Below are 12664 nucleotides of genomic sequence, written 5' to 3'. Positions count from 1 at the left end.
GTGATTACTTAATTCTGTTGTGAAGAACTTAGAAATCACAATTTTTAAATTTCTAATCAGAATGCAAAGGTGATAATCCTCATATTTGCAGCTTCTATCCACTTAGTCCCTGTGTGTCATGCAAGCAGATCAGGCCAGGACCATTACTCTTTTCTAACGCAGATATTCGTGGACTGAATTGTGGATACTGGTAGTGGTTTTCCAAGTGAAAATTCTAAGCAAATGTTATCTTTGTTTACCTTTTTTTTTTTTTTTTGGCATATTTTGTCATTGATATGTTAATCTGTCACCTTCCTTAACTATTTTCTTGCTACCACATGCATTCAAATATTGGAATATTAAAAGTTCTTGTGTGCTATTAATATACACCTGATAAAACAGAAAAAGTCCTTTGGAGTTACTCAGCTTTTTAGGCTTTCTTCTTGTAGGAGCAGTTGTTTTCTTGTGTGGCTTTGCCTTGCAGCAGGGCAACAATAGGCAGAACATATTATAAAAATGACCATGAAAACTGAAGTTGCACTCCTTGTTCACTAAACATCTTTGAATATGCTTTAGGACAATGGCTTATATTTTTGTGAAAGCTGTTCTTAAGGTCAGAATAAGTATTACCTCAGAAAAGACAACAGAGTTTTAATGCAGAAGATGATGCATTTAAAGCTCAATTTATTTATTTATTTAAATTTATTTAATATTTATTTATATTTATTTAATATAAATTTATTTATGGACTTGGCACCTGTTATCCAAATAATGGAAAAAAAGTTTTCCAATTTTCCAGATTGCTTAGTATTTTTAGAAGTATTGTTGAATATTTTGACAAAGAGAATATTTTTCAGGAGAATATTTTCTTATGAATATCTATTGGAAATATATGAATCTGTTGCTGTGATTTTTTTTTAAATTCTCACTGATGTGGCGTATTCTGACTGAACAAAGACTTCAGAACCTCTGGTTGGTCCATTAAAATGTACTGTCATTCTGTACGAGATGATATTTTAAGAATACAGTACTTTATTGGCTGTCAGAATAGTGTATGCATTTGGTTCCTTGAATTTACTATACTTTTGTTTTTAAAGCAACCCAAATTTTTTTATATATGTTTAAAGCAACCCGAGTTCTTTTATGTTTGCAAGTTTGCATACATGAAAAAAAATCAGACCAGATTTGCAAGGATACAACATGTTGTATATGCAGAATATGAAAACTATTGTTATCGCCATAAGATTTTAAACTTTTGATAGCCTAACAAGCCATGCTAAGCACATGTTATGGGCAAGCTTAATTGTGCTCCGTTTGTCTGCGTATTCACACTGAACTGCAAAGAATATGATTAAATATTAAGTATACATAGTAAGCATAAATCAAACAAACTAGCCAAAATAATGGCAAGTGGGAAGCTGACTGACTTTTTTTCTTAGTCTAAGCTTGGATTTAGAGGTACAAATTTTATTTTAATAGTCTTGGAATAAGATACATACCCTTTAGAACCTTGTAATGTTCTATTACTACCGACTAATGTAAGATTTGTTAGCACTTTTTTTGATACTTTGCTGCAATCTTTATCTCCTGTCACAGGTACAGTGAGACCCTCAGACAAAGTTAATTAGGAAAGCTTCTACTGAGTCACAAGGTGCAGAAGGGACCCCCTTGCCTTCTAAACTCCTCAAAGAGGAGCCTGGTATGGCTGGATCCAATCTTAGTGCCAAACTAGTACTTCTAGGTCTAAGAAATTGTGGGATTGTGTTTGAACCTTTGTACAGCTTTGTCCCACAGAATTAAGGGAGGCAAACCAGATATATTTATAAAAAATGAATTCTTTACTATAGTAAGTGATTAGTCACAAAGATCTTAATCAAAAGTATTTACTACTCAATATAGAAGCTAAAATTAGGATAGTATAGTGTGTACTATGTCAAAGCAATTATATTAAAGCAGCTCCATTAAAGCTAGCAAAGAAACCCCCTAAAAATTAAGTAGAGATTGATGTTACTTACTCATATAACCAACTGTGGGCAAATCTGCTTCACTTAACCTGGAGGAGTAGATCCTCACCTAAGGAAGGAATCTCCACACACACTCTCCAAGAAGGGATATGTTAGAAGAACCTGTTTGAAAGTGGAATTGGACTTTCAGAGTATGAAGCGGTTGACTGTCAGTCATATCCAGGCCAGATGTGTCACCTTAGTATTTTTAGATAAGGATGCTTTACCATATCTGCCACATCCTCAACTCACTATCAGGGTGTTTAACTTTGGTGTTAGTGAGTCAGACTGGTTTTAGCATAATTCAACACCAAAAGCAGCATGACAACCCCTGTAGTTCACTACAGATAGCTTTGCAAACAGGGCATTGTTCAAGTTGGTTTATTCCATTACAGGCAGAGCACCCTGCTATACCATCTACTCACCATTACTTGGGAAGGCTTTCATTATTGATATTCACTGATATTCCTTAAAAGAAGGATGTGTAAACAAGCAGATGGAAAGTGTGCACATTGCTGTCATCTTTGGTTTACTGGCAATAAACATACTGAGTTGTTGAGAGAGAGCCTATGTATTTAAGGCCTTGCTTGTCAATAGAAAGTGGTGCTGAATCTTTCTTCTTTCACTAGGAAACCGAGTAGTTGGTGACACAGGCACAAACACTGATTTTATTTGTATCAGTTCTGAAGGCTTGTTAAAATGACAAATACTGTATTGTGTTCTTTTCAGACAGTGGCAACTTGAAGATCATGGACTAATTTATTTTGACTGAGATTCATTAGACTCTTAAGTTCATTTTGGAATTGGGCATTTAAATCCTTGCAGCTACCAGAAATGTAAGCTGGTGTAGACTTGAGCAAGGAGAGGGAAGGAGGAAATAAGGGAGCGAGGTCACTGACAAGATGGTGCACTGTGAGATTGGTACAGCAACTCTGCTTCTGGAATAGTTAGTTGTGTCAGATGAGACTTAGTCTGAAAGTATGTGAACTGATTAGTTTTATAAGGCCTTGATGCAGATCCTGTAAATGGGTATGCCAGTAAATCTGTGCTGAAGAAAAAGTAGTTGACTCTCTCTTAAAAAAAGGGTGAAGGAGTGTCGTGGGGTGACTTTATGATGCTTGTATCCCCAGTCGTCTGTTCCGTGTATGCTGGATGTTAAGTTCTGCACCGTTTAAGACTGGTTCCAGGAGCGAAGGGGGGAAAGAAGAAGCCGCAGTTTGTGTTCAGAAACAGCACTCACTGCCCTGCGTGCTTCTTGGGACTGGGCTGTCTGAGCAGAGACAAAGAAATACATCACATGAGCCTGCTCAGCTTGGAGTTTTTAATCTATGTGTTTCCATGTGTCTTCAGTTCATGGCTGTAAGCTGCTCCTTTATAAGCAAGCAATCATTTTTGTTTGTCATGTGAAGAATAGACTTTATTAGGCTGCTTTATTGATTTTTTTGCCTGTAAAAGGTAAGGTGCAGTGTTACTGAGGCTATTCAAAATGTTGCAATCCTTATTCTGCTGGATTTGTGGAAAAAACTATGTAATTAAACACAGATAAATCTTCATGCTGTTTTGCTTAAAGTCAGGAGCCTGACTTGGAATTATAAATGTTAGGCAGTTCTGAGCATGGAACAGTACTTTTAAAATAGAAAATAAATTAGAATACCCACAATGCCCCTTGATCTGAAACCTGCATGAATAAGTGGTTGTTCTCTGCTCTGTTTGAAGGTCGTGCTTTCAGATCAGTGTGCATGGAATGTGTGCTCAGTAGGTCAGAGATAGATAGCTCTCCCCCAAACAATCCTTCCTCTCTCCTTCTGGCATTTCCACACAGGTCTGGAAAACCTGCACTGACTGTACTGGCCTTCAGATCCTGGTATGATCTGTATGCATTTGGGGAAGGTGCATACAAAATACACAGCTGTCAAATCAAGGCAAAACTGTCTCTAAAGCTAGTAGTGCAAGAGGAGAAATGCTAGTCATTGCCATCATTGTCTGACTTCGGTGGAGAAAGAGGCTGAATTTACTGCTCACTGAGATGGGTTCTTTTTTGGGGAGGGAGGAAGGGAGGGAGTGCGGTATTCATGACAGTCTCAGTCAACACAGCACATGGCACTGAGGAAGCTGTGTTGAAGTCTTCACTGCTGTTCAGGGAGATACCCATCTGAAGAGTCATCCAACATAAAACTTGAAGAGTTCTCCATTCTGAATTCTGCCCCCTTTGAACTTCCATTGTAATTCCTCCACCTTTATTCAGTTTTAAAATTAATTTTTGATTCTCTATCAGGCCCTTCCTGTGCTGGGAGGGTCACAAAGGGAATGTATATATCTTTTCACTGCTGCAGGAAACTGCTGTTGTGCTTAAGCCCTTTCAAATAGTTTCCTGCAACCACAGAAGTGTTGCGCAAAGAGAGCAAACTTCCTGCTATGAGACAGTTGATCTTAAATTCAGCATGAATTGAAATGAGTGGATGTTGTCAGTTTTCAAACATAGTTAGTTGTTGTTGAAGGGATTATTACTACATGAAGTAAACACACCATGTCTCTTTTTGTGATTACTTTCCCTTTTTAATTTCTATTTTCTCCATGTAATGCCATCAACAGTTTTCTTAAACTGATGCTGTATTCACAGAAAATAAAAGCATCTTGTGTGCAAAAAACACTGGTGATTACATTTTAAGTCAGATATCTGGCTTCTACACCACTTTCTTGCAAGAACTGAGAAGCAGTCTCAGTACCAAAAATGTAGTTTATTTTTTTTTAATTTGGTACTTTAAATATCCTAAATTTAAAAAGTGCTTAACAAAGATGACAGGAATTTGGGCAAATAGGACAGGAGGGGATCACTTTATCTAAATGCAGATTTGATTTCTTCAGTAATCATGCATTATGTATTGTTCACAGCCATTAACATTTTTTAATATTGTATTTTTAATGCAGATACATTATGTTCCACCTCTGCCTGTGTGCCTGCTTTGTCTGACTTTCTGTGGATTCCTGCAGCAAGTGGATGGCTTGTGACATGCTTATTTAAAGGGCTTCATCACTCCCATGTTTAGTACAGAGATTTCTCAAGTGGTGAAAAGGTAATTAATTGTTGGGGATTTATGTGTTGTGAGAGGATGCTCTCATTGGTGTGGCTGAAGACCCTGGCTCAGAAGGCTTCCCTTCAATAGCCAGCTATTGCCTCAAACTCTCTCTGTCCTCCCCCCACCCCCCAAAAAAACCCGTAAGTTGAAAAACAATGTTTTGAAGGCTGTTGATTGCTGGGACTTTTTTGTATGTTTGTCCTCCATATTTTAGTGAAATGTCTTCCATAAGTCATGATTTTCGATCTTATCAACCAGTTCCTTGATGGCTGACTTAAAAAGAACCTGCAATCTAGTGTGGCTGGTGAAAATAATTTTCAGGAGCATTGCCAGTACAAATGTCAACAGAGGATTGTATGTAGACATGTTCCATTGTAGATACTGGTGATTGTGGTTAGAGCAGTGTATAATTATGATTAATAATTAATCTTATCCTTTAAAAGCTTTAGAAGCTATGACTTAAAATATTATCTGGATTAGGAACATAAGATAAATCTATTGAATCAAATCATCTGCTCATCAGTACCAGAATCACATGGCTTACAGCCAGTAGTTTTCGTCTCCAAAACATTATCCTTATTTCTCAGACTCAGACATCCTATTCCTACTTGGTTAGGCCATTTTTTTCATTGAATCTTCATTATGTCAGACATCCACTCTAAGATGTGTGTGGTCTTGGTATAGCTTTTTTGTTCAAACAAGTACCTTTTGTGTAGCTGTGGTACCAAATAACTTATCTACAATAGTTGCATTCTGAATATATTAAATCCTCTCATACAGCTGTAAGAATTACTTGCATTCTTTACAGAAACACAGAAATTCTTTTGAATTACAGAATGATAACAAACCTGTATACCCCAGAAAATGACACTCAATGTGTTTTGCAAACAGGTTCACTATTTTCTCCCAGTATATTTAGTATCAAAATGCTTAACTCCATCAGAAGAATAGGTCATATTTTGAATATACTAGATCACCAGCAGTGAATTATTTTTGCCATGTTTAGTGTTTCTGTTGTGCTAATGTAGTGGTCTCTGAATGGAGCTGAGCAGGGAAAACCAAGTGTGTCCAATTGGAGACCTGTCTGCTAAGAAAAATAGGTGAAAGCTGTTTTGTTTTGTTTTTCACACCACCAGTGAGTGGTGACCTTGTGTTTCAGTTACTTTGCATGTGAGGCTCTGCCCATATAACTGCTTTAGTTTCATGTATAAGACAGAGGCCAAAGGAATGTGTTTTCTATTTTCAGTGAAGAAAATTATATAGGAATATTTCTAGGTTTCACCTGTTTTATCTGAACTTTTTCATAAAAGACAAACTTGAAACTTGGAAGTTATTTAATTTGAGGTCATGAAACAATTTTACAAATAGTATCTCATGAGATTTTTTTTCACATTGTTACATGGAATCTTTGAAATTAGTGCAACAAATAGAACAGAGTATTCTGTTACAGTATTTACTTTGCATTTTTTACTGAATTTTATTGCTGTTTCACATGCTTAGGTGTGATTAAGCAAGATTCCTTTCTCGGTTTATTGAGTTTTACAATAGAGAAACAAAGAGGGAATGATGGGAGTTTTTTGAAAGGACAAATATGTTGTAAATACACAGACTTTATGAAGGAGAGGCAGGCACAAGCACAAGTGTTTAATACACTTCTGAAATTGAACGGGTTTTCAGTTAAGTCTACAAATTTTATTTCCATTCACTATTGGATAGACATAAAGCCAAGTGACCAAGATGAAAAGATCTGTCAGCCCAGGTCAAGGTTTGAATAAACAGAGGGTTAATATTAGAGTATCTTAGGGAAACTACTATAGTAATTAAAGACAGCCCCCTGTGGAGATTAAAGCAGGTTAAAAGTCGGTTAAAGCTGTGAATACTTTATAAAAGCAGATTGTAGAGAACAAACATTACATCTCCCATAATGTTGACAGAAGTAGTGAATATCTTTTAAATATAATGTTTATAGTCATGTGGTGGTTATTTTCTTCTGAAAAACAGTAATTCCTTGTTGAGTTAAGAGGGAGGCTTTTTTTCCTTAGCTGAACACGTACTTGTTACCTGTGCTACCTTTGGAGCTAAAAGCACATATCTTCTCAGCTAAAGGAGGCTGCCTCAGTAAGTGAGGCCTAGGGAATCCACATATCCCCTATGTAAGAACTTAAGGAATGTAGAGAATGACATTTGCATCTAGACATTCTTAGTTATATATCTATAATACCCTGGTTCTTTGTGTTTGGGAAGTAAAAAGATACATTTTTCACTTGGTGATGGTGTCTTTTTTCTCTTTCCCCCAGAATTAGCATAATGGTAGCATGGTTTTATCCTCTTGTACGTATAACTGAACATTTTTGTCATCTCATCACTCATTAAGTTAATATTTTCCTTATTTCAGATGTTCAGCCTTTTTTTCCTGCTGATATAACTGTTGTGATTTCCATAGCACACATCATCTTTAGCCCACATTAATGAATATTCCTACACTCATCCTTTCTTAAGTAATTGTAGTTAGGAACAGACAATTAAGAAAAAAACCCCAAAACATATTCCACACAGCTCTTTTATGATAAAACAACATAGTTCATTACAAACAAAAGCTGATGAAAATAATGCACTAAGAATGTATCAGCCATATACCTATGCAAAACAATAAACATATTTTTAGCTTAAACATTTACATTTTCAAATACAATATCTTTGTTAACCATGCAATATCTTCAGCAATAACATGCAGACCCTTAGTGAGTTTGGGAATGACACCAAGCTGACTAGTGCAGCTGAAGAGATTGAGGGAAGGGGCACCTTGGCAGACTTGAGAAGTGAGTCCATGGGAAACTCATGAAGTTCAACAAGGCCAAGTGCACCTGGTCTTGCATCTGGGATAGAGCAATCTTCAGGATCAGTACAGGCTGGAGGATGAATGGGTTTGTGAGCAGCCCTGTGGATGAGGACTCTGGCAGATAACGAATGAGATGTGAGCTGACAATGTGCACTTGCACCCCAGAAAACCAATTTCATCATATAAAAAAAAAGCATTGCCAGCAGATCAAGCAGTGTGATTCTCCTCTTCTCCTCTGCTATGCTTTTTTAAGACCACACTTGGGGTCCTGTGTCCAGGTCTGGGGCTCCTGGCACAGGAAAGACATGGACCAGTTGAAGTGAGTCCAGAGGAGGGTCACAAAAACTATCAGAGGGCTGGAGTGCCTCTCCCATGAGAAAGGACTGGGGTTGTTCAGCTCAAAGAGAAGGAGACATCAGGGTGACCTTATTGTGGCCCAAACCATTCTTTGATTCTAAAAAATCATATCTTTATAATTGTCTTGTTTAGAACCTATTCTGCATTTTCAGAATATGAAATGCAGAATTCCAGGTGGTAGCTACTTGAAATCTTTTAATAAAATATTTTAATAAAAGCAAGCTCTTTTTTTGTGATCTAAGATTTTGTCTTAAGCATGGGTTATGCCAGTTAAAATTATGATGCAGTCACAGAGAAGCAAAGACATTCTTCCACTGGCTTTTGGAATATGCTGTCTAATCTCACATTTTAAAGCCTTTTTTTTTTTTCATTATCAGATATATCTGTGGTTATTTATTACATTATTAGTCTTACTTACTTTGATTACATTTATCAGAGAGGATTGTTATTTTGAGAGCAGATTAAATGATTTTTTCTGAACAAAGGTGGTCATGGAAGATCTCCCATTCCTAGGTAAAAGTCAGGTCTGTTAGATTCTCATCTCAGAAGTGTCTGCTAACAGTGAAAAAAAACTCAGCTGAAAGCACTATTTCTATCCTTCTCTTCATCAGTACTAGTTTGTGACACAACTAGTTATTTTGTCTTTTAAGTTTAAATTTGGAATAAAATGAGTTGTACAGATGTCATTAAAGCAATTCTTTTGGCTTTCAGGTTTAATTAGCATGTTGCAGGTGAGCTCATAAGATCCTGCAATAAGTGATAATCCTGTAGCTGGACTCCCACTTAGTATTTTGGTTTTTCCTGTAATACTGTCAGTTATTTTTCCTCTAGGGCTATGTGGTAAATCAAAGACAAACTTAGCTTTTCATAAACCACCTAAACTATTCTCTTGTCTTCAAGTTTTAATGCTTTTTCAGTGTCAGAACAGTACTGTAACTAAATACGAATATTACAAATGAAACCAAGTACAGTTAGTCAAGAAATGTTTCTGACATTTCTTTCAGGCAGATGCTCTGAACCGAACCAAAACAAACTATGGCTTGTCTTACAATGACAAATATGGAAAGTGCAGCCACTTCTACTGTCCACCAGAATGGTGACATCCATGGGAATAGCAGTGCACCCAAGCAGACAGAACCACTGCTTCAAGTGTACCTTTATCATTCTCCTGGGAAGACAGAAGGAGATTACCTTCAATTTTCAGCTGGAGAATACGTTGCAGAAGAGATTTGTGCTGTTGCCTGTAAAGCCTGTGGTAAGTATATACCTAACAGTTTATCTAATGAAGCATTGAAATCCAGCTTCATACAAGCAAGTTTTTAACAATCCAAAGGTCATCAAAATGGTGGCATTTAGACTGAAATGCTAATTTCTCTGTTCTTTCAGAAGTAATTAGAACCTGACTGTAAAACTGTTCCCATTAGAATGGTTGTGAAGCTGAATTGGGTGACTGCCATATTTTTTCAAATAATTTAAGGGCATACCATCCTGTAACTGAAAGTTTTCTTTCATTGACCTGAGATACAGTTTGAATAGTTAAATCACAGCAGGAGCTGTAAATAGCTTGAATTACTTCCTGATGCAGCCCTGCAAAGCAGATTGGTCCTGGAAGTTATGCATATGTTATACATGCTTAATCACTTTGCAGAAGGAAACTGTTCTATGAGATAAAACATGAATGCTTCTGTGTGTGGTTAATGCTCTTTGTAATAGTTTAGGAAATAAAGTGTGTAAATAACATGGTGGTATATATTAAATGAATAAATAATACATTGATACCTAAGAGTGCCTTTGAATTGTTGCATTTACCCAGAGTCTAGCATACAGGGCTGAAATCTGTTGTAAAGTAATTCAAGCATGCATCTTTATTTCTCTGCAAAAGTGCATTGAATTTTTAAACAAAACAAATTCTTTCCTATAGTCTCTGGGAGTGGAAGTGACCATCTTTTTGTTCTTTTTTCTCTTTCATAACAACTATTAGTGCTTAAGTCATGAGGCATTGCTTCTTATTAGTTTTTTTTTTGTTTGTTTCTGGGTTTTTTGGAGAGGATTTTGTGGTTGTACAGCAGAGCGCATATGTCTCCATACAGTCAAATAATGTTAATGTTGGCAAGACTCGTCTTTCAGGAGTAAGCTATGAGTCAGAATACTTCATTCAGAAGGGAGTGATTGGGTAGTAAGCAAGACTGAAATATAACAAATTTGGTAATTTTTAATGAATTTTGTGATCTGAACAACTGATAGATCTTCTGATAGCAGAGCTGATTACATCCAGTTATGACTGCTGTTGGTGGTAAGCAGGACTGGATCTAGGCAATATCAGCGGTCAGAGAGAGTCTTGTTATGTACCTTTCAAACAGGTCAAACAATTGAAGATTTTCCAGTTGCTGCTAATTTGTCATTAGAACTGTTATATCTGGTATGTATTGGCTATAAAAATATTAGCTTGTCCAAATATTATTCTGCCCGTTTGATACATATGTGCAAAAATTCAACCTTTTTTTTTAACTTTATTTAAAAACAGTTTCCTGGTTTGGGAAAAATTAAATAAATACAAACATTTTTGTATTTTTTATAAGGAAAACTGTACATAAAAATGACTATCACATTTTCCAAACAGAAATGCAAAAATAAAGAAGTTGTCTTGCAATCAAATTTAAATGGATGAGTCAGTCATAGTTCAGTTCTTGCATGTTAGCTAGTTAATTGCCAAGTAAAATATTAGAAATGTCACACCAAATTGAAGAAAAAGTATTGCTCTCAGCCTGAGGGGGAAAGTGATATTAGAGGAACTAACTGACAATGGAAATGAAACGTGTCAGAGAAATTGTTCTAGAGGTTGCAGAATCATTTTGTTAGGTGTGTCTTCATTTTAATTCTTACCCATCTGAATTGCAAATATTTTGTAAGTTCTATGTACTACCCTTGAAAAATGTTGGTCTTTCTTGGAAAATCATAAAATTGCAGAGAATTTTTAATTACAACTAAGTAAAAACAGTATTTCAAAGCATTTAATGTAACAAGTGGTAGCAGCGTTTGCAGTCAATTAAATGTTTTCAAAGGAGTCAACTACATTGCATAATGTGATGATTTGTAATACCTCTACTTCTATGCTACAGAAGAGATTCTAACAAGAGGAGATGCTAACAAGGGAATTCTAGGCAGGCTTTTTCCTAACATGCTGAATTTCCGGAATTGGCATGGTTCAGGTTCACGAGTTATCATTGAGTATAATTGTTCACTGAGGGTGGGGCTTTTTTTGGTTTTTTGTTTTGTTTTGGGGTTTTTTTTTGTTTGGTTGGTTTGGGTTTTTTTATTTTGTTTGGTGGTTTTGTTTGGTTTTGGGTGTGTGTGTACGTGTGTGTGTTTGCTTATTTTTGTGAGGTAGTGTTGTTTGGTTTTTGTTTGTCTTCCTTAGGTGATAACCTGAAAAGCTACCCAGAACATGCAGCCCCCTGCTCTCCCCTGCTAGCTGGGGAATGAATTAATCAGAACTCTGGGCAATTTTGTTTTTCCAGGAAAAGAAATATAAGCTTTGATTGACTATTCAGAAAGCCTTTTGTTGACAGGATAGTGAATGTGATATTAAGGGTTTGGTAAGCCTCCAGTTGGTATGAATGATGAATACAAGATACTATTTTTATGTCAGAAAAGGCAAGCAAATTTCCATCTGCTATACACAAGACTACATAAGTTTTAAATAGTTGACTTCCTCTTGTTTAAGAACTAATGTGTAGTAGTAGATTTTTTTTATGTAGAAAATTTGAGATGTTTTAAATTGTTTTTAATCATTCAACTAATTGCTTTCATCTTTTTAGATCTAATTACATGCTTGAATTGAGAGATTCATATGACAGTTTTTCTATTGCAGACTTTGCATGGCTTTCACATTTCATAGTAGTGTCATGGCTTGTGATTTACACTCCCTGTTTTTTAGTTTTTCTTAGAAGAGGGACATTACCTTATAAAAATACACTGTATGTGAGAGAGTTCTAGTGCCAACAAAGAAGGAGGTACAGAAATACTCTATTTTCTTAGCTGCTTCAGGACAAATGAATTGAGACTTGTCTGGATGTGAAGCTTTAAAATCATAATGAGGGAAACAAGAATCTGCTTTTTTTTAGGCTTGAAGCAGAAGTTCGAAGTACAAGCTTACGCTGTGTTGTAGTCTTTCATGATGCTACTTGACTGCATAGTATGACAAGGCTCCTTTCTTTAGCCTCATGTAACAAATAAATTGTAAAGAGATCTTGTCATTGCAATAGTACAGAAAATTTATTTGATGGAGGAGCAAAGCAGAGAAAATTCTGATTCATTATGTCTGAGTCTATCTTCTAATTCCTCATTGACTGAGCTGATAGCATGGTTAATGCACTGCAAAAATCTGGGGGAGGATTTTCAGTACCTGT

General features: G+C 36.1%; 1 protein-coding gene across 8 annotated transcripts in view; it reads left to right on the top strand.

The window, feature by feature from the left end:
- JAK2 (Janus kinase 2) overlaps nt 1–12664 on the top strand; it is an 86371-nt gene that overhangs the window by 30773 nt on the left and 42934 nt on the right. For 7 of the 8 annotated variants that reach the window (XM_014252286.2, XM_088054047.1, XM_014252283.2 and 4 more), the window contains 2 exons: nt 4911–5056; nt 9260–9510. In XM_014252286.2, the coding sequence (XP_014107761.1) occupies nt 9291–9510 (220 nt within the window). In that variant the 5' untranslated portion in view covers nt 4911–5056; nt 9260–9290. The remainder of the gene's footprint in view (nt 1–4910; nt 5057–9259; nt 9511–12664) is intronic. The other variant, XM_088054049.1, reaches the window with a different exon arrangement.

The sequence above is a fragment of the Pseudopodoces humilis genome, chromosome 4 (genome assembly GCF_049639895.1).
Source record: "Pseudopodoces humilis isolate 2021_Gansu_Grassland_sample_001 chromosome 4, ASM4963989v1, whole genome shotgun sequence".
NCBI lineage: Eukaryota > Metazoa > Chordata > Aves > Passeriformes > Paridae > Pseudopodoces > Pseudopodoces humilis.
This window is presented reverse-complemented; position numbering and strand designations above follow the sequence as displayed.